The 27112-nt window shown below is 34.0% G+C and overlaps 1 protein-coding gene across 1 annotated transcript in view; it reads right to left on the bottom strand.

The window, feature by feature from the left end:
- Positions 1–27112, bottom strand: part of CSMD1 (CUB and Sushi multiple domains 1) — a 1278503-nt gene that overhangs the window by 216346 nt on the left and 1035045 nt on the right. The window contains exons 26-30 of the mRNA XM_074819927.1: positions 26427–26629; positions 16588–16779; positions 13771–13909; positions 9125–9312; positions 6664–6858 (exon numbers count right to left, since the gene is read on the bottom strand). Coding sequence (XP_074676028.1) covers positions 6664–6858; positions 9125–9312; positions 13771–13909; positions 16588–16779; positions 26427–26629 — 917 coding nt within the window. The remainder of the gene's footprint in view (positions 1–6663; positions 6859–9124; positions 9313–13770; positions 13910–16587; positions 16780–26426; positions 26630–27112) is intronic.

Here is a 27112-nt window from a genome sequence, read left to right as displayed (position 1 = left end):
CATGAGAAAAAAAACCCGAACAATGCATGCATGGTATGTTCCTTCCATGTATGGGCAGTAAATGTGGCATGGTAAGGAACTGCGGGATTTACCAACTGTAACTGACAGCATTACATCACAGGAAGTCTGTGTCTCAAGAACTTCTCAGGAAAAGCCAAAGCAGGGAGTAGACAGAAAGGATATGTGCTTTTGGAGAAATAGCAAACATAAGGATTGGATAATTTTTAAGTTAAAATATCTCTTTTTTTTGGATATTGAGTAAATACATTTCTATATGTTGAAAAAAAAGTATTGCTGTTACTCTTCTCAACTTTTGAGAACTAATGGAAAGGCCTACTTTCTTATCAAAATCTTCATTAAAATGTAAGTCTTATAATAATGATATTAGTTATATGCAATCCAGTGTTCCTTTTTTTGTCAAATGATTTCATCAAACACTACTAAAAACTATAGATTTTACAAGAATAAAAGATTGTGATACACTGCTATTTTACCCAAGAAGCCAATACAGATATTATTTTTAAAATAAATAAATAGATAAATTAAATTATTAAAAACTAGAATAGTCACATTACTTTTGGTTTTAAGCAAGGAAAAGACCATTGCATAATCTAGACAATTACTTTCTACTATAAGGAACAAAGTAAACCAATATTACTCTGCTGTGGGAATCTTACATATAGCAGATTACATTTTAACAACTTCCTGGAAAGTAACTCATGGTCTGGGGCTGTCAAAGGACCCTGCTACCAGCTCCCGGCTCTGCTGACCCAGCTCATGTGCTGTGGGACTGTGCCTAGTGAGTGAGGGCACAGCCTGTGCTTTGGTCATCCTCGGCTCCTCGCTCATCTGCCCTTGTGGAGAAGACCTGCTCTTTCTGCTCCCTGACAGCAACTGGGCTTTAAAATCACACTTGAAATATATCTGAAAGTTTAACTTCCTTATACAGGCAGCAATTAATACCACAAATCTGTGTCTTCTCTTAGCTGCTTATATGAATTATTAAAAAATCCAATGTAATGATAGAAGGTGAGAAGTTTAATCTATCAGTAGACTGAATAGGATTATGTGGCTGAGGTGAAACTCAAATATCACAAGGAATCGGTTCATGCCATGAATTTAAAATCTTTATACTTCTTTCTCTTCTTGGTTTGAGGATACCAGAATCTAAGCCACAAAGTCTGTCTTCTAGTTTCCAGATGAAATTCTCACGTTATGCACATTTCACTGGATTTAAAGTATATCACTTATGCTTAATTTAAAACAAATTCCAAAGTTATGGAGTTGTAAAAATGTTCCGTTCTAAAATGTGTTTTCCTATTTTTAGGCATGTTTTTAATAATATCTATGATAACATCTTCATAGTATATCCAGTCTGTAAGGAAAGCCCATGAGTGCTTAGGCTAAAAAAGATGCACAGAAAGTTCTCTTGTAGGTTAAGGCTGTAAGATTTATCAGTGTAGTTCTGTGTCAGTCAAACATATCCTAAACAGAACTCTGTTTTGACTATAAGTAACATTTGTTTTAGCGAGCAAAACCTACATTTTCAGATGATGTATTTTAATAACTTCATTAAGGATTGGTGAAATTAATAATGAAAAAAGTATGCCTGAGACTTTCCATTAGTGTTTCAGAATATACCTACTGGCAGTTGCCAACTGTTACCTAGATAAATATAAAATTTTTTTTCATCATGTCTGACTGTAAAATGCTACCTTAAAAAAACCAAACAAATAGTAGAAACCACAACACAAAGAAATAAAGTTGAATTAATCAACTTAATTAGGGTAATTTACTTTAAGAACTAAGAACATAATTTTCAGAGCTTCTTAGGATTTACTATACAGCACTCATTTTAGGTTCTTTTCCATTTTTCATGCTTCAAAATTTGTAATGTTTTTTCATAGAATATTTTGAAGAAGTTAAAAAAGAGGCAATTAACTATCAGTATAAAAAAAGAAGTATGAACTCAGAATATCGTGATAAGATGACATCATGAGCATTGATGTTTTCAGTTTTGATTGGGTTAATCTGTATATTACAAGAGGGCTTTACGTGACAACAAAAGTGATCCTGAGTGTATTTTGGTTCTGGTCTGCTATAGGACTCCTACCCTTAAAATTATGTGTAAATATGTTTTATATAATGGATCTGCAATTCATATCTATATTTAAACATAAAATAATTTATTTTGTTTACACTTTCCACTCACTTCATTGTTCTTTAAATTATTAGTGTCCCAATTTTACTCAGAATGATTCTTTACCCTACTTCCTTTGGATCTTTGGTACAGCCATCATTACAGTGATCCCTGACTTACACGGATCCAAAGAGTTCAGTAATTTGTGGTTCCATTATAACCCACAATTTGAGATTTTTGTCCTCATAAATCAAAGAGTTATTTAAGACTCCACAAAGTCTTAAATAGATAAATATTTATTTATCTAGTATGGTTTACTCCATACTAGAGACACAAGTGTAGCGGTCATGTAAATGATACTTTAAAAACCTCCACATCTTAACGAAGTCATGAGTATGTGTTTTAAAATGGAACACACAGAAAACCCTACTAGATAAATAGACTTAAAGTACTTTCACAAGTATGTATTCCAGTTTAGTTTTACTCAGATTAACAGTGACAAGATACCTAATCTTCCAGTTAGTAATTTCTGCTTCTTTAAACACCCAGTTTATTTAGAATAGATATCATAAGCATCTCAATACTGCATTAATTGTCACCTTGGAATAAGAATTATAATTACTGAGGCAGAAAATTAAAATGACATCTCAGAGCTATGGCTAACTAATTTATCCTCTATCCCTTGTTTCAGCATTTGTATTATATAAATATAGAACAATTTTAACAAATCAAAAGAAAGTTACATATATTAGTTATTGCTAATAAAGCACTAAATGATTTATGTTGAAAAACAATCTCCTGTAGATTTTAGATTTTTAATTATCTATTGGATGATCCTCAATATGAACTCAGTGTGAGATATTGATGCCTGTTTTGTTAAAATACAGGTATTCTTTTAGGAGCTCTGTCAGTCAGTTCTAGACCTTTATTTCTGGGTGTAAAAAACAGAGGATTGAAAAGAACACATCCCCTAATTTTTGATTTAATATTTTATAAACTGTTATAATAATAGTATTTTAATATCAAATTATTTCTTAAGAAATAGGATGTTCATTCTGCTTTAAAAAATTAAGAAAATAAGTGTTGATTTTTAAATTTAAATTTAAATTTTGCATCAAAGGCACAGAAAGCTGAAAAAATGATATGAGAAGTATTTCAGCTTACAAGGTGAACCACAGGTCATTTTTATTTCTCTACACTACTCAGTGTTTTATAACAACTTCTTAAATAATACAAAATATAATTATTCTACAAGTATTTTTTCATAAGGTATTAAAGGCAAACTATCGCAATGTCACAGCAAAAGCTGCATTCTGTGCTCTTTATAAGTAAAACAATCATCCTGCTGTTTCATGTGCTCCAAATATTCACCATATGGAGGGAAAAAAACCTTGTTAATTTTCTTTAAAATATTTTAAAAAACAAAGTTACTCAATCAAGAACCCCTGAGAAAAAAACATCCATCCTAATTCTTCTTTATTGTGATGGTCAACAAGCTGAACATAAGTCAGCAATGCGCCCTTCCAGCAAAGGTGGCCATCAGCCTCTTGAGCTAAGTATTAGGAAGATCATTTGCCAAAACATCAAGGGAGGTGATCCTTCCACTCTACTCAGCGCTGGTGAGGCTACATCCTAAGTACTGTGTCCAGTTCTGGGTTCCCCAGTACAAGAAATATATGGACTTAGTGGAGTAAGTCCAGTGAAGAGGCACAAAGATGATTGCTTGGCACGTCTGTCATATGAACTGATGCTGAGAGCACTGTTTAGCCTAAGAAATAGAAGGCTCGGAGGGGATCTTATCAATGTGTATAAATACTTGATGGGAGGAAATGAAGAAGAGGGAGGAGCCAGACTCTTCTTAGTAGTGTCCACTCACAAAACAAGAGGTAATGACCACAAATGAAAATGTCTGATGTTCCATCCTAACACAAGAAAACACTTTTCTATTGTGAGGGTAGTCAAATACTGGCACAGGTTGCCCAGAAAAGTTGTGGAGTCTCCATCCATGTAGATATTCAAAACCCAACTGGACACAGTCCTGGGCAATCTGTTCTAAATGACCATGCTTGAGCAAGGAGGTTGGACTAGGTGATCTCTAGAGGTACGTTCCAACTTCAGTGATGATATGTACAGGAGTCCATCCAGGAGATAAACTAATTACAGTGTAAGTTTAAGGACCATCCAGGAGGCAGGGTCAGAAGCAGAACTTTAAACAAGTAAATATAACATAATTCAGGCTGAGAGTGAAGGCCCAAGGCTGAGTTTAAAGAGATCTCCTGGGCCTTTGGGCAGGTGTTGTAAGTGAAGATCCCAGCTAGAGCTGGTCTGGACAATTAAGACCTGTCTCTGCTCTCAGGGACATTCTTGCAGGTATTAAATTAAAATCTACACAAATTGATACTTTAATACCCTGTGATTGAAATGTATAATAATAACAACAACAACAATAAGAATAATAATAGGTGCATACAAAAATAAGTATATATAATAATGATAGGTATATAACAATAATATTATAAATAATAAAAATGTATCTAGAGTAATTTCTTTTTTTGTGGGCAAATCTGTTTAGCATGCAGCTATTGACTTGTTGCTATAACCTGAAAGGCTTGGAAATAAATGATGCATACTTTTGCATTATTCTGGGTTTGCTGTTTCATTGATAAATTACTGTTTTTTCTTTACAGAGTGGTTATACAATCTCCATACCTTTCCTTAAATTGGCATAATCCATAATTCTGTGGATATTCTGCCAACCTCTGAAAAGATGAGTTTAAATGATATATACATGTGTGCATATGTATGTACTTGTGTGTGTGTGTGTATATATATATATATATATAAAAATAAAAATGTCTGTGTCTGTGTGTGTATGTATAGGCATATATTAGCACTGGTGAGACCACACCTCGAATACTATGTTCAGTTTTGGGTCCCTCACTACAAGAAAGACATTGAGGGGCTGCAGCACATTCAAAGAAGAACAATGAAGATGGTGAAAGATCCAGAGAACAAGTCCTGTGAGGAGCAGCTGAGGGAACTGGGGTTATTTAGCCTGGAGAAAAGGAGGCTTAGATGAGACCTTATTGCTCTCTACCTAGCAAGGTGGGTGTCAGTCTCTTTTCTCAAGTAACAAGTAAGAGGACAAGAGGAAACGGCCTCAAGTTGCACCAGGGGAGGTTTAGACTGGATATTAGGAAAAAATTCTTCACTGAAAGTGTTGTCAGGCGTTGGAACAAGCTGCCCAGGGAAGTGGTTGAGTCACCATCCGTGGAGGTATTTAAAAGACGTGTAGATGTGGCGCTTAGGGACATGGTTTAGTGGTGGACTTGGCAGTGTTAGGTTAGCGGTTGGACTCGATGACCTTAAAGGTCTTTTCCAACATGAATGTTTCTAGGATTCTTATTTTGTGTGGTTTTGTGTGTGCGTCAGAGCAGGGATTACAATCCAAAGAGCCTGAAATAATGTGAGACTTGTACTGAAGTCTAGCAGAGTGGTGTTTTCATAGCTGAAGTCATGGAGAGAAGTAGCAATTAAGCACTACTGATAATCACCAACCCACTGCATCAGCTTCCCATGCCTTTTTCTTTAGGAATATAAACATAGACTTAGCCTATGGCTACACTGACACTAAATAATACAAAAGCCTGTTATTTGGCCTTGGGACCAAACAGCATGATTTGTCACAGCAAATACCTGCAATAGTACTAGTACTACTGCTCTCACTTTCAGAAACCAATGCAGGTGGCCTACCGAGAAAGAGGGTCTGTCTCATGTTTACTCCTGCACTGCGTGTAAGAAATTTTAAAGAGTGATGTAAGGTCTGGAACAAAATCATGCCTTGAAATAGTCTGACAACTTAAGTCTATCAACCTATTTCCAGTCCCCAGTCCTTTCTCTTAAAGTAAATTCAAATAGTATATGCATAGTCTAAGTTGCTACATCCTTTTAAAATGCAGTTCTAAATTACTATCACCAGGAAGGTAACACCTGAAAACAATACATCTTGAGACTATGTGGGAGCACAGATAAATCCCTGTCATTATAAATCAGTCATATATTGAAGCTCCATTTTTTTGAAAGGACTGCCCCTATTTGTAGTCTAAGAAAAAATAAATTTGCAACAGAGAATACAAGGAGAATAAAAAGAAACAATGGATAGGCCAGCACTACTTCATAATTATTAGTTAGTCTATTTTATTTGGAGTATTATAAGGATCACAAAGCTTTCCACTAAAATTGATGTAAAGGGGAAACCACACAAACTTACATATTAATTTGTAATCATTATTATGAACATAACAATGTGTCAATTTCAGAATTTAAAGATATTTTTAAATAGTTAAAATGATACATTAATGACTAAGCTATAGTGCAAAACACATATCATCATAATTTTCATTTTTTAACTTCAGATTTTTTTAATACAAGCTATATGCATCAAAATAGTATAAGTAGCCTGAGGGACTAAGCAACTGAATTCACTGGGATGACAAGGGAAATGGTAAGAAAACAGTACATACCATTACAAGATGGCAATGCTCTGTTCCATGCTGGTTTTCCATCTGCACCAATTACACATGTGATACTTGAAGGATCAATAATCTTATATCCAGAATCACATTGGTAAGTAATAGTTGAACCAAGCTTAAAGTCTATTCCTATTCTTGTCCCATTCATGATGTTTCCAGGATCAAAACAAGCTTCCCGTGGCTTTTCTGTTAAAAGGAATTAAATCAAATCCATATACAGTTTCAATTTAAAAAATAAAATAAAACTGAACAATTATCAGTGTTTTTTTCCAGTCAGTTTACATTTTTCAACAGCTATTAAAATATTTTTCTTGTTTCTGTATGCTTACTACAAGATCATGGATGTTTGCATTAGATCGACTATCTGGCCAAGGAAATTACAGAATCTAACCAACAGCATTTTCCTCCTACCTTTTGTTAGTAGAACTCTCCAAAAGCTGAATGACTGCAATGCCGTTTAGCAGTGTAGAAAAAACCCTACCATTTCTAGAATTCACCACTTAACACTATAATGTTTTTTAATCAACTATGTTAGGTACTCAATAACTTCTGGTTGGAGAGATGCCATACTATGGAATAATTTAAACATTAAAAATCTACTGTTCCTCTATGCTTCATATTTAGAGAAGATCTAATAATAACTGGAGCTTGAAGGCTGATGAAATAAACACAAGAGTTATTTTCTGGCATGAGCTAATAGGTACAAAATCTTTAAGTCAAAGTGAGTATAGACATTAATGTTATCAAGCCTAGGATTTCTTTCATCATCTCTGGCAAGTTAAAATACAAAGAAAATGGATGGGAGAAATAATTGATATTAGAAATTACTTTGTTTCAAGAATATGATTGAGATGATCTTCAAATAGGAAGAATTTAGGCATAGAACATTATTTATGACTAAATAAATGAAAACAAAATATTAGTGTTACTATACCGTCAGTAACTATTCAATACTTTTTCCTACAGGAGGCTTAAACAAAAAATATATGACAATATTGTGTAATATTGCTTCGAGAAATAATATTTTGCTAAATATGTGAACTCTTTAGGAGGGAAGGATGCACCTAATCTAAATAAAGTTCATTATAGGAGGCAAAGAGTTTTTATTAAAAATTCCAGAGTCAAATTCATAGTCAAAGTTTACAGCATGCCTCCTTGCTTATTAAATGTTAATAAAGCACATATTTTAATGAAATACTCAAGGAATATTATCTTAAAGCAAAACTAGATGTCTCTAATGAGAAATGTAAAGTAATAAATTTTATATTAAATATTCAAATAATGTATGTAATAAAATATTGAATTATTAGGCACAAATGTACTGGCCATTGAATAGAATAACATTTTAAAATATACTGTTCTGCTTTTATATGTTGTATTTTTATTTTATTATTTAACTTCCAGTTGCATAGAGGTACACATATCAGACTGCTGAGAACAAAAAAATACACACACAGGAAAAATGTGTATGCACATTTTTAATGGGAATCTTTATCTCTTTACCTCCTTCTGATCAACTTGTCATTTTCTTTTCCTGCAGACCAACAAGACTTCCTGGAAAAAATTGTTTTCCCTTTTTATTTGTATTTTGTTTCAAGTGTAGATAGGAACAAACAGACTAAGATTCATCTATGGCAATATGACAATTACTTTGGGAAGAAAAGCCTTGCCAACATGGAGAATAATGCAAGATGTTGGATGAAAGATGAAGACTAATTATAAAAATTATTTAATAGTTCTTTTTAGCCTCCCTCTCTTTTATTGGTAGTTCTATATTTAGATATTTCTGTTCCTTTGTTTTTTATATGTACATTAATGTGGTTTGCTTCCATTGTCAAGAAAAAGAAGCTGAGGTAGCCCCTCTGCTGATGAAAAACAGCTTGATAAATCTCAGCAGAAATGATAATCAAGCCAGAGACAGCATCTGTGACCAGAAAAGAAACCAGCATTTGAAGTGAGTATATGTCTTTAATAAACAGTCAGCATAAGCCATTCTCTAGCTATTAATAAGTAGCCCCCAAAAATGCAAATATTGTCCTGCAGTAGTTATTCAAAAATGCATATGTAGATTCAACAACAAAGTGGAAAGGATAATGTATTGGTATATATCAGCAAGGAAGCAGCAGCAGTCATTTATTCTAATTGGGTAAGACAATTCCGTTATTTTACTCTTTTCCAAATGTTACTTCTGATGTATATCTTCTACCTTTTTTTTTTTTTTTTTTTTTCTGGAAGATGAAAATGTGCATAATGGAAAGACATTCCTCTGAAGAGGATTTCTTTGTTCCTCCACACATTTACAGAAAATAATTTTGAAAACCTACATTGATGCAAACAGGTATTTGGCAGTTTAGTATGAGTACATCTAGAAGTAAACAGATTTGAACTTCAATAAATATGAAATAACTTTTCTTTCCCTTTATGTTTCCATAGATTATGGTGAGAACAGTACCTTTATAGTCAATGGCAAATCCTGACATTCCAACAGAAGCATCACTGCGAAAAGCCAGAAACAGACTGTTACCACTGCTCTCTATTCTTTCAGGAGCCTGTGAGCCTTGAAAACTGCCAATAAGAGGACCATTGGAATCTTCCCCTTCATAAATATGTAGAAAATCATAACTGGGTTCCATACTGAAACTGAAAATAAAGGAAAAAGAGAATTAAGTCTTCATTTCTTTTTCATGAGTTAAACACTACTGTGACTGTGGATGCCAATATTCTCCCTAACACATTTTATTCTCCAGAAATAAAAGTATTTTTAAATATGATTCACAGTGAAAATTTACTAACTTTCAGTGTTCTCTTCATCATTGCTTTGAACACCTTCAGCTTTCCAAAAGATCTATCAGGCCATCATGCAGGCTCTGTCTACAGTCAGTGAAAAAGATGTTCTCCCACCTGTCTTAAACACCTTTCTCAAGATGGAGTGAATCACCTGCTGCAGAAAGGCTGCCTCTTACCAGTGACCACAGGAATGATCCAGACAAGTAGCTTAAATTAAAAGTCCAGTTTTTAGTTGGCTAAACAGGATGATACCAAATCCACCTATTACAAACATGAATTTACCATTTTAGTAACAAGGTGCTTTCATATGGAAAGACCACTGTCTTGGAACTTGCCTTTGTTCATATCCAAATTATATCAGAGAATTATGCTAAATTAAAGTGACTTCTTATTATTCTCACTAAAGCATCTATGCTAGTGATTTCTTATTATTCTCACTAAAGCATCTATGCTATGCCATATCTGATGACATTTCTATGTTTATACAAAGCAATTATGAAGACAATATGAATGGAATGTCCTTCAGAGGAATTTAATTGAGATGAATTCTGAGACAACATAAAGATAAAAACACAGGCATTTATATGAGAAATTTGTACAGAGCTAGATAAAAGGATATGCTAGGAACATTGAAGAAAATATAAGAAAAGTAAAACTACATTTAAAAAAGCAGTCAAGGACTCAGTCAAGTGTGTGGATTTTTTCTTTCTAATTATCTTTGTAAAACAAAATAAATATTTGGCTTTTTTGCAAGTGTGGTGGTCAGCTGTTTTTTTTCTATTACATCTGTTAGTACTGTTAGACACAAACTTTTCCAAATCATGTAAGACAAAAAGGAACAATGTCTTTAGCAAAGAAATTAGCAAAAACATTTTTCTAAGTAATGTAAAATGAAACTGGCTTCATATAATGAATAATATTTCATGCCCTATTTTCAAGAGGTAAGAGAAGCCCAAAAAATGTTTTGAAACTTTCATTAAGACAGAGTTTTTAATTGAGAGTTAGAAGAGTTGAAAGAAACAGCAGTCTAAAAAGCCAAAAACAAGGAAAAGCAAATTGTACAGAGCACTGTTTTTCAATCTTTCTGTAGCCAGCACACATTTGACAAAATATAGTGTATCTCTCTATTCTTAGCTCACATTCTTATACTATGCAGACACTGCTGTCTTCTCAAAACCAGTTCCTTGAGAATAGTACAGGTCTTAGCTGTAGCATACTGCCTAAGAATGAAAAATGTTAGATAAAATGAACAGAAATTGGTACTTTAAGAAAGTAGATTTTGCAGATGCCAAAGAAACATAACCCCTCACGATCATCTGCCAAAGGTCTTGGGATTCTGGGGAGGTCCTTGCTGACCAGAAGCTAGCCAATGTCACTGCAATTTACAAGAAGGGTGTGAGGGAAGACCCAGGGAACTACAAACATGTTAGTTTAACCTCAGTTCCTGGAAAAATTATGAAGATTATCCTGGGTACTATTGAAAGACATTTAAAGAATAATGCAATCATCAAGCACAGTCAACATGGGTTCACAAAGGGAAAGTCCTATTCAACTAATTTGATATCCTTCTGTGATAAGGTCACCTGCCTAGTGGATGAAGGGAAGTGGTGGACGTAGTTTTCCTGGATTTTAGGAAGGCTTTTGCTACTGTCCCTCACAACATTCTTCTGGACAACTTGTCCAACTGTGAGATGAGCAGGTACATGGTGTGCTGGGTGAAGAACTGGCTGAATGGCAGATCTCAAAGGGTTGTAGTGAATGGGGCTACATCTGGCTGGTCACCAGTCACCAGCAGTGTTCCGCAGGCCTCTAGGGCCAGTTCTGTTCAATATATTTATCAATGATATGGATGCAGGAGTTGAATGCACCATTACCAAGTTTGCACATGATACCAAACTGGAAGGTGCGGTTGAGTCTCTTGAGGGACAAGAGGCCTTGCAGAGGGATCTAGATTGATTGGAGCATTGGGCAATCATTAACGAGATGAAATGTAACAAGTCCAAATGCCAGATTCTGCACCTGGGATGGAGTAATGCTGGGCACAAGTATAAATTGGGAGAGGAGTGGCTGGAGAACAGCCCTGAAGAAAGGGATCTGGGGGTGCTGGTCGACAGCAGGTTCAATATGAGACAGCCCTGGCAGCGAAAAGGTTAAACCTCATCCTGGGGTGCATCAAACACAGCATAACCAGCCGGTCAAAAGAGGTGATTCTCCCACTTTATTCAGCATTGGAGCAGCCTCACCTTGAGTACTGTGTGCACTTCTGGGCCTCAAAATTTAAGAAGGATGTGAAGGTCCTTGAATGTGTCCAGAGGAGGGCAACAAAGGTGGTGAAAGGGTTGGATGTCCTGTGAGGAGCAGATAAGGACTTTGAGCTTGCCTAGTTTGGAGAAAAGGAGGCTGAGGGGTGACCTCATTGCTCTCCACAGCTGCCTGAGGAGGGGACATGGAGAGGGAGGTGCTGATCTCTTCTCCCTGGTATCCAGTGATAGGGCACGTGGGAATGGTTCAAAGATGCACCAGGGGAGGTTTAGACTGGACATTAGGAAACATTTCTTTACCAAGATGGTGGTCAAACACTGGAACAGACTTCCTAGAGAGGTGGTTGATGCCCCAAGCCCGTCAGTGTTTAAGAGGCATTTGGACAGTGCCCTTAATAATATGCTTTAACTTTTGGTCCACCCTGAAGTAGTCAGGTAGTTGGACTACATGATCATTGTAGGTCCATTGCAACAAAAAACTATTCTATTCTATTCTATTCTATTCTATTCTATTCTATTCTATTCTATTCTATTCTATTCTATTCTATTCATCAAGGAAGTTATTGAAAGGATTGCAGAGATGGAGTTATTTCAGCACTGACATTTCATATAGATCAGATGGAGTTTGTGACAGTGTATTATTTGTGTTCTAACATTAAGTATATTTGTAAAACTATCTCAATTTACTTCTGTATTACAAAGTTGCCAGCATGTATTTGCACACTTTTTCATTAACTATGAATACATATTAATCTTATGGGCCATTTATACTAAAAATACAGTATATATTAAAAAAGAAAAGCATTTTCCATTATTTCTGTTTGATACACATACGTATACAGATAACAGTGTTGGTCTTCCCCTCCTTAATTTGTATTCCAATTTTCCTTTTTTTCTTTTTTTTTAGTTTTCTAAAAAGTCTGGAGAATTTAACAACTTCTAGCACAGACTATCAAGTTTAGGAAAGACATTTGAGCTGATTATTTAGGCAGTCCACAGAAATATGCTGCTTACCACACCTATCATGTGACATCTTCAAGAGTGTAATTGGTGGAGAATTATTCTCATTCTTTAATGCTATTTGATCAAATACCTAAAGTACAGAATTGTCACGTTCTTGATTATATAATTTCAAGTACTTTAGGCTTTGATTATTTAATTTATTGTGTGTCAGTATTTTATTAGAAAACACATTTATCCATGAAATAAACTGTTGTGGGGTTTTTTTTATTTTGTTTTGGTGTTTGGGTTTTTTTTCAGAAAAAGGGTGCAAATATTACACAACAAAATTCTGAACATGCCATCATCTTGTCCTAAAAGAATCAGAATTGATCACCATCCCACTGAAGTCAACAGCAATGTTACCATTCTTAGCTTAAAAATCACACTTAGGACAGAGAATCAAAAAAAAGAAAAAAAAAATTGCATTTGTATCCATAGATATACAAGCAAGATGATTATATAGGACTGATTCAAATAGAATGATGAATTGCACACATGAATATGACTACATCCCTGAACTTCATTTTATGTTAAAAAACAATTCAACAAATACAGGTTGATGATGGAACACTGAGTAAATAAAACTTTCTTATGAGACAACATTATCTAGACATCTTTTATGTCTTGCCTAAGTAGACCATTTTTTTTCCTGATCTATACATTCCAGGAAAGTGCATTTAGACTGTATTTGTAAAAACCTTTAAGAACTGAGTTACAGATAGTGTTTCCACTACAGTTCAAGCCTCTATAAGGTACAATAACATAAATCAAGCATTTCTACAAATTTACATTGTTTTTCAATGATTTTTATCCCATAGGTCACAAAAAGATTTGTTGCTCAGGAATAGATTCAATATCAAAAGTGCCATAGAACTATATTATTTTCTTTTATGTTATTTGGAAGCAACGATATAGCACATATTAGAGGTATGCTCCAGGACTTAGCCAGAGAATATAATTAGAAGCTTTAAGAAGTGATAAATGATGCCATTTTTAGATGTGACATTTAAAATCCTTTTAAACAGAGGCATTCATCTAGAAATAGTACCTTTTGAATATCAAGGCAATGACAAAGTCAGGGTTTACTTTTATTCTCCAGTCACATTCTTTCCCAGGAGGATAAGGCTGTGGATAGTTAGGTGATAAAATAACTCCTGCTGGGCCTGTCAAGTTTCCTCCACATGCAGCTGTCACAATGAAAAAAGAAATAGGAATGTGGTCACATGTTAAACTCACAGGCACATATTAGCTGTTAAACAGGAGAAAATTGACTTCTACATTTACCAAAAATAATAAAAATTTTAAAAAGCCCCAGAGCTTTCCCATTTCCAGCTAGCAAACATTTTTGATTTTTCTTTTAAAAAGTGAGCTCCATTCATATTCAAAAGAAGCACAAGAAAAGCTCTTTCTAAGAGAATAAAAATATGAAGTTAAATAGGAAGTCCTGTATATTCTTGCTCTTACTTAATCCCATTTCTATCAAGCTGAAGTATTTCTTATGTACTGGAAGTACTTTAAGAACTGGGAAAGCTCAATAGCAGGATTCAGGATGCATTTTCTTTTGACCGTTGATGTAACATAAAACAGTTTGATTCCCTCAGTAAAGGTATCACCCAAATAAAAAATCAAATACATTCATTCAGTTACCATAAAGTGAACATTACTTTTAAACAGAGAAGGAGTCCAACTTCCAAAGATGATAATCACATAGAAGTCTAACTAAAAAGTACAGTAGTCAAAACAGTCGCATCTACATTACCAAGTCATGCAGACTGACAGGAACACATTTATAGTGCAAAACAGTTGGTACTAAGGATTTGGAATCTGCATTAAACATTTTAAAGAAGAAATTTTTCAGGTCATTTCTACTGTGGTCCAAAGGACTGAATGCTCACTAGTGGCTGAAGTACATCAGATGCACTCATAGAATACATCTTACAGTTTAGTTTCATTCAAAAGCTCCAAGAAAATTCAAAATCAGGAACTAAACTGTGAGTAAAAAAATTTACTTGGAAACTGTGCACCTAACCCAATGAAAACACTAATGAAGATATTCCCCCCATGGTATTTATAAAATCAAAGCAAACTTTTTTTTTTTCCCCTCCATTATTTACTTATTTGTTTATTTATTTAAACCTTTAGTATATTTAAGTATCTGGGGCTTTTTGTGTCTAGTTTTTGTATTTTAGTCATTATTTTTGATCCAGGTGTTGGGTTTTTTTTCTTTAATTTGTATTTGTTTGGCTTTATTCACAAATAAAGGTTCCAGAAAATGTTTCACATGTTCCTTATGTGTGTTGATGATTCAGCCTGAGATAACTATGATCAAAATTATAAAGCACAAATAGAGCAGAAAACATTAAACAATCAGGAACAGAAGTAGCACATTCTTCAGTACTGAGTAGTACAGTTATTCAATATAAATAATTTATTTATATGTCAGCATACTGAAATAAGGACTTTATGGTAATTTTTAAAATTATATATAATGGCTTTACAGAACCCTTAAGACTTCTAATATTGTCATGTCTACAGTAAAGATTCCTTTAATCTGCTTTCCCCTTCAAAGTCACCTTGAGTACACTGGAGAATAACAATATATGTATACTTTTCACCCACAGGTACTCTTTCTTTCCTTCTTTATTTCCTTCTTCCTTTTGCATTTTGTTTTTTTTTACTAGACTATAGAGAAATATGGAGTGATTATAATTGGTATTTACAGAAAGAGTATGAATCTTCTAGAGCTTTAGGCACCAGGTATCTTTTAGTTTTTACTTTTGTTTAAATATTTTTAATTTGTGAATAATCCTAGTATGTTTAGTAAACATATTCATACCGTTATTTATACATTGCACACAAGGTATCCAGAAGACAATGTTCAGATTATATACTGCTCCAGTTCTGCTAGATGATACAGAATTAGAAACGCTATCCTGCATTATCCTGAATCCTTCACAGTATTTCTGAGAAAACTGTAAACACTTTAGAGAAACAGAGGGACTTCAGTTTTGGAAAGAAATTAGGGATTTGCTGTTTTGGAAAGAGCTTCTCCAAAGGGGCTTTTAGAAAGAAAAACCATGATGCTTATTCCAGTGCTATTAAAACATACTGTATCTGGGTTTAGGATATTAAGATAAGTCTTCATTTAGTTATAAATCAACAGGCAACAAAATCATAAAGATTTTAAAAATTACTTAGCAGATAATTTTTCACAGATGTTGATTAACTCTCAGAAAAGCTACACTGATGACCTTAAAATACATTTCAGCAAGATTTCTAAGTCTGTAATTATTAACCTACTGACCAGAACCTCAGAGAAACCTTTATGCTATATAGGACTATGGAACCAAGCATCAAAAGTTATTTCAAAGAAAGAAGATATCCCACCCTCTCCTGGTGTTATGGAAATATATCCTATTTCTTTCAGCACCATAGTCACTTTGGCCCCCTTCTCTGCATCTACCTTTCCCAACAAGCATGCTTCAGAAAAAATATCTTTAGCTTCCTAGGGATTGCACAGCATGGGTATTTAGTCTATAAGAGAACTCAGAAAATTTTCAGAATAAATAATGGATCACAGCCTGTGTAACTACATTATTACACAGAAGACCATTATAATGAGACCATTTCAATGAGAAATTTTATTTTATCCAAATCACCTCTTCTGTTTAAATATTTCTATTAGACTTTGTCGATTTTAAACTTGCATGAAGTTTAAAGGATATAGTGAGAAAATTACATTCAAAAATAACGTTAATCTTGCAAATGAAGCTGTCGGTAACCCTAAGTATGAAATAACTGGGTTCTGTAAAGGGCATCACTCCAGCATGAGCATCAGATGACTACTAACATTTCATCGTATTACCTATGCATGTAGGAGGATCAGGTTGCCAGAAGAATCGGTTATTCAGTTGCACACATGTAATTTTAGCCTGTCCTTGAAGTTGATAGCCAGGGTCACATTGAAAGGTGGTAGTGTCTCCAGGCTCTCTGCTGTCTCCGTATCTAGTGCCATTCTGTGGTGTCCCAGGATCGTTACAGGTTGATGCAATAGAAGCTGTAAGGGAATGATGAAATAAAAGCTTTAAGGTATAGATAATAAACATCCATAATTAAAAGCACAATATTTTTATATGAGCATTCCAACCAGAGGCAGTATTATTTACTCATCAGTTAATATAGGAAGGCATTTTGTTTCTTTCTTTTTACGCGAATCTGCCCACTGAGATACATCATGATTATGTTGGCTTCCTGCCAGCTTCCTTAGTATAAAATATGGCCTGAGAGGAAACAAACACAGGCTTTTCTTTTTTCTTTTTCTTTTTTTTTTTTTTCTGTCCAGCTAATGCATCAAAAGAGCTAGTAACTCCTTTTCTCACTTTAATGTTCTGGTTATCAAAACAAATTTTGTTATGCACTTTGATGCCTTTGTGCAATATGGTAAGTATCATAATATAAATAACACTGTTTTATAGTCTTAATATCCTGCAGCATGCAAATGCTATGGTTACCCAGCTGGCTGAATCAAATAGCAGTTTTATGTAGCCCTGAAGTTCCCATTTCGGGGCCAAGCAACAACTTTCTTAGAGTACATTCAAACTTAATCTAAGCAAAATATCTCACCTATGTTCAATCTCCTAAGTCTGGATATGGATTTTACTTTGTAAAAAAATGAATGAATTAATTAAAAAAGCAACGTTAAACTGAGCAGAACAATCAGTATAGTATGACTTAAAGCAAATAATCATCCAGAAAGTGGATACACAAATCTACATCCACTATGGTGCTGTGGAAGATGCCAGGTTTCTTTTACTGGCTTCAGACATTCAACGTTCTGAGTTGCAGTAAACACTGTAGTCTTCCCAAGGAAAGAAGGTCCCATCTTTGGAGGCTACTGTCTCTAAATCACTAAATTGCACATTGCTTCCTACAACTCCAGGCTGTTCCACCCAAACATGTATTTTTCAAAGAACTTACCACAACTGTGAGCAAAAGCCAAAATAGGAAATACCAAATGCAGTGTCACAATCAATATTAATGATATTAGTAAGTCCCTCTACCACTTTCCTCATCTTCATTCAACCAAGTTTAAACTTCCTGAATCCAGACCAAAGACTTTTAAAAAACCTGCTATGCTACACCCTTCTGCTCATCTCCAGTACTTCAAGGGATAATTATTGAAAAATGTGAAACATCAATATTAAATTACTGGGTTTTTTTCTAATATGAACTATGTATACTCTCTTGTGTGCTCACGCATTGAACAGCTGATTCACTCTTAAACTGATTCATAACCATCTCAACTCTACATCTGATGTCTTTTCAAGGTATAATTTTGCTCTGATGTCTGTAAGACATGATCAGACTGATGAGGAACATTCAGAGAAATAATGATGTAATTTATTAAAAGCATATCTGCCATTGTTAAAACTTGTTTTTCATCAGTTTGTTGGCTGATAGGCTAATGTTATTTGGCTGCCCCATTCTCCAATGTTCTCTGGGAAAGCAGTGAATATGTCTTCTGTATTTTGAGAAGTATGTAGCACCTCACATACTTGGGTTTTAGGACAGTGTAACAAATTACAGGCCAAAAAAGACTAAGAACATAAAGTATCATAGAATCATAGAATACCAGGCTGGAAGGGACCCCATGATCATCTGGTTCAAACTTTCTTGGCAAAAGCATGGTCTAGACAAGGTGGCCCAGCACCCCTTCCAGCTGAATCTTAAATGTGTCCGATATAGGGGAAAATCGATAATCACTTTCTATTATTTTAAATAGAGGGGCACAGTCTCTTCCACACCTCCTGTAAGTGATATGTGGTAGTGATAATAGTCCATCCTCCCTGTTCTATTTTTTGGGGGCTTGGGATTTTTTTTCATTTTTTCTGTTAAAATCCCAGGAAACATTAATATTTCATTAAAATGATTTTGTCAGCTTATTTCAAGTGGTACGACCCACAGGCTTTCATAAGATAAAAGAGATCCATCCCTTCCACCACTATGCAATCTTTGTGACCATAATGTGTGGGTAATCCATTGTCTGTATTAATAACTGCACCTACTCCTTCCATCCACACTAATCCGACTGTAAGAAATAGCAAGAGCAACTAAACATTTGCAAAACTGAAACAATTACCAAGTTGTACAACTGGAAAACACTTTTTTTGTGTGTGTGTTGTAAATATTGAGGAGACAGAAAGGTTTAAAAAAGAATGTTCAAAATGAGATTGGTAAAATGGTTTTATGCATGTTCTAGCAAACAGGTGGTCACTTAAATCACAGAAACTGCAAAACACCTCTGTATAAGAATTGATGAATTATGATAATTTGCACACTACAAACACCAGACCTTTGTTTAACATTTTATTTATTAATTATTTTATTAATTTATTATTTTCAACATTTTATTATTCATAAGTTTTTGACCTTGTTTCCATTCCAAAATAGTACATCTCATACCTTGGGATGGTTCCTATATCTAAATGAATTAAAAGACATGGCAGGTTTATTAACAGTGGTGGACTTTTTTTCCACCAGAATTTATAAGCATCAATCCAAGAATTATAGTAACAGCTGTCACTACTAATGAGTACTGTGTAAGCACTCCCCAGGCACCACTCTGACAATTTACCTGACATCCAATATTAGTGCAGTTTACTAAATGTATACTTGGCCACAGGGGAAGGAAAGCATGGTCATGACCTCAGAGAAGTTATTTCTTATTTGACAGGCAATATCAGCTCTAAAAAATGGATCACTATAGTACATATCTGTTAAGGAATCATAATTATCATAATAAAGAATCATAATAAAGAATCATATATGTAAGTATATGAGCATAAGCCCATCTCTGTCATTAATTAGTATCTTTTTTCAACAAATTTCTGAATATCTTAATTTTCTCCTTGAAAGGTTATGCAATATAATATCTCAGCAAACAACATTTTTTCCCATTTTGACTGTGCTAAGTATGCACCAATTACAAAAGACAGATGCCTTTTAGTATTCATTTCACTGTTAATCTCCATTTCTTATATACAGAGTTCTAAATTTTAAAAACAATCACAGATGTTTAATAAGCACCAGAATGTTCTTTACACTTTTGTTCTGGCAGCCTCAGAAGTTATTTTATGTATTTGAAACTAACAACCTTTTTATCATGCCAAAGACGCTTGATCCTAATTAAACAAAACACCAGACATTTAAGCACTGATGTGTCATCTAGTAAAGTGAACATTTAGACAGACTGTCAACTTTTCAACTTGTCTCCTTTCCAAGTTGTTTTACTTCTCAAGATTCCCAAGAGGTTCTGTACCTGCATGAAAATTACAAGTGTACTATTTCTTCATTTGGTATTGTGCAAATATCTAAAGGGTATAGAGGTTATATGCATTGATAAGTAATCCAGACATCAAAAATCACCAGTTCTTCTGTCATCGCTCTTACTTTACAACAGGCTCTTTTCTTCTCAGCCCCTACACATGCAATTAATATCTAGCTTTGCATACTTATGAGAAAGGCCGTGTTCATGCTGTGATGTAACATTGCCATATGCAATTAAAAAAAAACAAACCTGAAGAATTCAGAAACTTGCAGTTGAACACAATTAAAACATATGTGTTGTAAAGCACGAAAGCAATAACCTCATTTTAGACTCAAGGATGCTAAATCAAAACAAATTCCATAGACTTTTTGGAAAAGACTGAGAAAAATCAGGTGCCTATAATGGCATAGCCAGGAGAGGGGATTTGAATTCCATTAAGCTGGAAAAGAACTTAATTGCTGGAAAAGAACTAAATTGTTGCTTCTCAGTTCTTGCACACATGTTCTAAGCAGTAACCTACATGATACTCAGTTATGGGTATAGATGGCTACATGATACTCAGGGTTGCAGACTAACACTGTACAGATTTCCCATCTCTTAGTGTCCCATCTGCACAGAGTGGAACAGGCTTCTGTGTACACAAAAGATGTAGTTAGAGGTAGGTGCCAGAACACTTGGCAGCTGAGAAAACCACAGATTGCTAGGGAGTTTTCAGACCTCCATATGTTGGCAGCCACTGTGTTGAGCCTCTGGTTTTAATTTAATAATCTTCCAGAATCCCATTTTAGATCCTATTTTGGATTTGGCCCCCAAATTACAATTTCAAAGTTAATTTAAAACTTTACTGAAAATCAATAGGAGACTGTTTTTGAGACTATGACACACTGTATATTTGTGTGTCTGTAGCCTTATGAGCAATACGTTAGATTTTTCTAACCTAATTTGTCTTTCACCTGGAGGACACTTTTTCCTTTATCAGTTAGTTTAGCCTGCAATCTATTATAGCTCAAGAAAAAAAAAAACAACAAAACAAACCAAACATCACCTTCATCACTATCATTTTCACTATGTCTATGTTAAACAATCATGTAAGCCATTTGCTGTAGTGTTGTGCTGCAGACACTATTTTTCTACACTGTGTGGTTATAAAAATAATAAGGACTTTTCAGGAGCTTGGCTTTTAAATTTCAGGCACTGCACAAGCTTTCCCTGTTTAGTGCATTATGTTTGCATAATAAGTTTGAGAAAGATTTTGACATATCAAAGTTGAGACATTGTACATAGGATTTGCAGTGATTTCAGAATAACAAACATTTCTAAATGTGAAAGAAGAGTATTTGCTCTCTAAAAAGTACCTCAAGTAATATATGTAAGAACTGTGCAAATTAACATCAACCACATATTTAAATGTCTTGTCCAAAAGTGTAAAGAAAAAAGAAACCCAAATTCTAATGTAGACTCTTTGAAGTACAAAAGCTCACAAGTTTAGAGATAACCATCAAAGTAACCTACAAGCTTCATTTCTGCTTAGCTTCATAGAAACCAAGTGAAGAAGTGCTACCCTCTATGAGGCTGATGCCTTGCCCAGACCATGGATTAGATGATGGATAGGTATGCTCTGACAGTTTCATTAGCATGAAACTGTGTTATTGTGAGCATGCAACGCAACATTTATAGCATCAAAGAAAGCAAGAGACGAGACTGAACTGTGAAATGACTAGGTTACAGACTTTAAAAGGGAATCTTAAATTCTTGTGTTTTGTGTCCTATTTATTTTAAAAAGGGATGTCTTAATGGCTTTCATTTTCTTTGAACTTAAATTTAGTTAGTTAGTAAGCAGATATGTGATTATTCACGTGTAAATTTCTTTTAAAATATATCTTTGTTCTAACCCCTTTTTCTTGATAATTTAATTGCAAGTCAAACTGGAACGATTGCATGACAAATCCTAGCAATTAAGATTCTGTCATAGAAATGCTTATACTACTTAAATGCAGTAGCACAATCCATTAGGCAAGTGATTAAAAGATATCTCAGCAACAGACGAACAATTTGCAAGACAACAGTACTCTTAACAGGTCAAGATAGGTGACAGTGACTGTAAGATTGCTGTAGACAAACAAATGATTAAATGGAATTACAAAACTGGACAGAAGCAGGCATCATTGTTTAAACAGATTTGTCAGATTAAGCCCAGTGTCATCAGGAACACAGAACCACTGATGCTTAAACTCTTGTCAGAGGAAGTAAGATTTCAACAGATGTGTTGACATGAGACACCATAATTTCCAAATAATTGTTCTAATTAACTGGTGGGTGTAAGTTATTTATTTTTATTATCATAATTGATAACTTGTGTTGTTAAGATAAATATTTAATCAGGCATTTTTACCTGTCATTGCTTATATCTGCATTTACCTCAAAAGCAAATTTTAAAAGTATTGAGAGAGGAAGCAAACAACAGAAAAAATAAAATTGGACTAAACCAACTATACAAATGCCTTCATTTCATATCTTTGCTTTTAATAAAATGAGTGTCTGAAGTTCTTCCAATGACAGAAATATTACAAAGAAATTGAGAAAAAAATCTTTGCTACTTTATTAACTTTTAGTTAATAGCAAAAAAGAGGTAACTTTTCATTCACATGAAAGCAGAGATAGGTATTTGTTAATTAAAGTGTATGCTTACAGAATACTATGACTAAGAGAAATTAACAATCCCGTCAAAAAAAAAACTGGCATAGAAAATGATCATAGATACATCTGACTCTAGAAAAGCCAGACACTTCCAACAATGTTTTTTCCATTATAAGGAGAGTGTGAATAATCCTTTGATGTATAGCCTTGAGGAGCAAAATCTATGAAACCAGCAGAGGAACTATGAATGCATCATTTAGTTTAAGAAAAGGATACAGTTCTCTTAAGTTACAACAGCTGAGAATTTAGTTCAAGAAAAAAGGCTAGACTGTAAGGGTAGATACTACTAGGTATTGTTAAAATAAGGCTAACTGATTCTGTAAGAATGATAATATGACCAGCAACTGTCAGTGCTGTTCCTATCAACTGCCACTTCTACTGGTTTTGTTAAATATCAAGTTAAAAAAATTTATGGTTAGATATAAACAAGTTCTCAAAAAAATAAGCTTCAGGTCAATAAAAGCAATGGACCGTCCACTAGCATGGGATCTAAGTGCTTTCAGAAGTCTAGAGTAGCTGTAGATTAAACATTCAGGGCAAGACTGATCTGCCTCTGCATATGTGGCTTGTCTCATTTGAGATGCTTTACAATATCCAAGGTATCTGCACAGGACTGGAAGATATGACCAAGGACTTATGGGTTTATGACCTTCTGGAGTGGCAGATGGAGACTGGCCATGGCAGATATGGCAGCTCAAAGGGAACTAGACACCTGTGAAAAGACAGGTAAGATGTATTTCACCTTTCCTTAGATGTCCGGAAGTTTGAGATTTAGTGTATGTTAGTATATCTAGACTTATACAAGTGTGTGTATATATATACACACTCTTATATAAGTATATATAGACTTACGATAAAAAGAAAAGGCAACTTCAGAGGGAAATTTATCCCATTTACCTTAGACACATAGGACAGAATTAAACTAGGTTAGAAAACTTTTTTATGTTTAACTTAGGCATGAACTTTTTGCTGTCAGTAACTTTGTTTCTTTGGAATAAAGAAACCAAATACCAAATTTCCTATTCCCTTCTTGTTTTCACTTTTTGTACTGTGATCAGAAAGAGTTGGTTGACATCCCTGGCTTGTAATACATAGTTTAAATGTATTTAACCCCAGACTAAAGGTCAATTTTGTACAGCGAACTCCAGTTTTTGTCCTTTCATGCATGATTAAATGGTAATTAAGTTTTAATGAAAAGCATTAGACTGATTACAATTAACATAATCACTCTTGTCAGTTCATGTCCTCATGCTCTACATGCGGAGTTGAGTGGGTAAGACAAAGCACTTTCAATAGTGTTCAAACATTTGTAAGCTTCAGCAATTTATATTTTTCCATTAAAAATACATCTAATTATATTTACAATCAACAGTAATTTATATGTGATATTTTCTGATCTACCTCATACTATCATTTCACAGCAACTCTTTTTTTAGGCAGATGCGGTAAGGTTATTCTAGAATGTAAAGTATAGAAAGTAATCAGCACATTCATGGCACAGTGAAACAAATTCTCCAGCTGAAGGTTAGCACTTTATGCTTTGTCTTTAAGCTGATCATTTGACCTGATACTCTCAGATGTATATCCTTTGTATGATCCCGTAAGTGGATGTTCATTGATCATCCCAATTGCATAATCCAATAGAGAAGCTGGATGTGTAAGAGGTCCAGATTCTTGAAGGTTTCCAATCCTGTACAATTCTGCATCTGACGTTTACTTCTTGGATTGTAATTAATATTTAAATAAAATATACTCATTAATAAATGCAACATTTGAATATCCTTTAAGTACCACTAAGACACAAAACTTGAGCAGTTACCTTCATAGAACTTGTAATAAAACATCTACATCTTCTGCAATTACCAGAAAAAAGTTTAAGCAACTCCAGATTCTTATTCACTGGGTTACAAACTACAAAAGTAGTGAAATTTCAATATTCTGTGCAATTTTGCTCTAAACTGGCCTACAGATTGAGCACATGATGAACACTAAAGCATGCAAAGATCCTCACTTATCCATAGATTAGTTAGTTTAATTCCTTCACAGATCAAGGCCACAGTGGTCTGCCCATTGCCTCAAGGAGACTAAATAAACTAAGCTCTGAATTTTAGATTAAATAATTTAACATTTACTTTAACATATTCCTTAAATCATACTTTTTACTCTTTACAATTAAAAAATTAATAAAACATTCCACTTGTCAAGCAGGGTGAATGAAACTTTAATATCATTTTCTCTTTACTTGAGCTGAGGCATTCAGTTCTTCACCACTAATTCCAATTAATTCGAGTAAGACATACTCTGCAATTGCTAACATAATCACTGAGTGCATCCATTATACTAAGATGACAAAATCAGTTCATTACCCTTATAGCATTAAATTGTCTCCTACTTACTCTAAGTATCATTGAAGGTCAAAGAATGTGTTGACAAATCTAACTGCTTAAATAATTTCTCCTTTCAAAATTTGTGTATAAACTTATAAATATTTTCAAATAATACAACATAAAATGTGTTTGCTAACCCTAACAGAGAAAAAAACTCCTTCATTTCCACAAATGTAAAATTTAACTTTTTTCAAACAACATGAAAAGCTGCGTATTATATAGCACACTGGTCAGAAATTTTAGAAACATTTATTCTGCTGTTTGTCTTTAATTCATTTCATATACTTTTAACTACGTATCTAAGGGCTGATGACAGTCTGTGGTTTTGGGGGTACAACATTCAGAAAAATCAAGCAAAATTAAGTAAACAGGTAAATGTAAAATGCACTATTTAGAGACCAGGAAACTCCCCAAGTATATTTCCTCATGCAAATAATAATGATTGAAAGCTTCTTAGTGCCCTTTGCTTCTGAATGACAACAACTACAGAGAAGGTTTTAAATAATACTCCTACTCTCACACACTTTATTAATGCATAATTTTCTTATGTTACTGAGCAGAAATACACTTATGTACATTATATCTAGATATATAAGGATGCAATGACTGAGTCAAAGACAATGAAATAGTCTTCCTGTAGTCCAACCTTCAGTCTTTAACACTTCAGTCACAATATCACAGAAAAACTCCACATACTCAATTTTATAATATTATGACTTATACAATATCACAGCTCCTCTATATAAAGAGGAGTTTTCACTTTAGACCTGAAGATGAATTTGATTAGTCTAACAGTAAATTTTTAAATATTTTTCAATATGGTAAAATATTTTTTATTCTTCAATTTAATCATATACACAAACAGTGGTTACGGTCATAAGAATGATGCAACCAGTGTTTTGAGAAAAAAACCCCAAACATCATAAAGTATAAATGCAAAATAATATATTACTAGGTAGCACTGGTGGGAACATTTAAAACTATCAGTATAGAAGAAAACTTATGTATGTACAAACCCATCTTGACTTGTTATATAATGCTACTTAGATAATGCTAGACATGTAGTTGCTGTACAAAATAAGGAATAAGAACACCTAAACATTCAAAGCAAATCTAAAAATACTCCCTAGTCATAGCTATTTGCAGAAATAAATAAAATAATTAAAATAATATCCTTTTTTTAAATATGGAGGAAGTTGTAAGATGAGAAACAGTTAATATATATATATAAGAATAATGCATATAATTAGTGTAAATAATTATTGTATTTGAGATGAAAAAATATTTACATACTTGAAAACTGAATGGAGAAGCCTGATTTGCTGATGAAGAAATCACTGTCAAATTGCAATGTTAATGAGTTGAAAGTGCTGTGAATATCCTCTGGAAGGGCTGAGCCACTCCATTCTTTCAGAAGTATGCTGCTCTCAACAGGCCCATCCCATACCTTCAAGATGTCATGAGCGACTTCAGTGTCAAAAACAATAAAATGCAGACTGCAAAGAGAAAGTAAAAGCACTGTAGATTACTCATTAGATGCAATTACACAAAACTCCAAGCAATCATTCCCAAACTGTATTTAGTTTTGAGATGCTGTTTAGGGCTGAAGAAGGGCTGGTGGTCCTGCAGAGTTGTCCATTTTTACTGTTGGATGAGCTGATCTTGTAAGAGAGATGCTATTCTGTTCTATAAATGTCAGACTTACAGAAAACACCATTACGGGGCAAATAGAACTGGTTTTATAAATTTAATTATTTTTATGATAGATATTTTAAGGGATAAGAACTTTCATCAAAGATTTCATCTATTCAAATGAGGATACCAAGAACACTGATTAGATTGAATTACATGCAACTGAAAAAAAGCAGTAGCTACTTGACAGTAGCATACATAGCACAGAGAATTCGTCAGCATGGCATTTCCTTTCCTACAGAAAACCAGAAAATGTATTTTCCTATCTTTGCCTTATGCCAAAATTC

The sequence above is a fragment of the Strix aluco genome, chromosome 3, assembly GCF_031877795.1.
Source record: "Strix aluco isolate bStrAlu1 chromosome 3, bStrAlu1.hap1, whole genome shotgun sequence".
Lineage (NCBI taxonomy): Eukaryota > Metazoa > Chordata > Aves > Strigiformes > Strigidae > Strix > Strix aluco.
The sequence above is the reverse complement of the archived record's forward strand: the minus strand, read 5'-3'. Positions and strand labels throughout refer to the sequence as shown.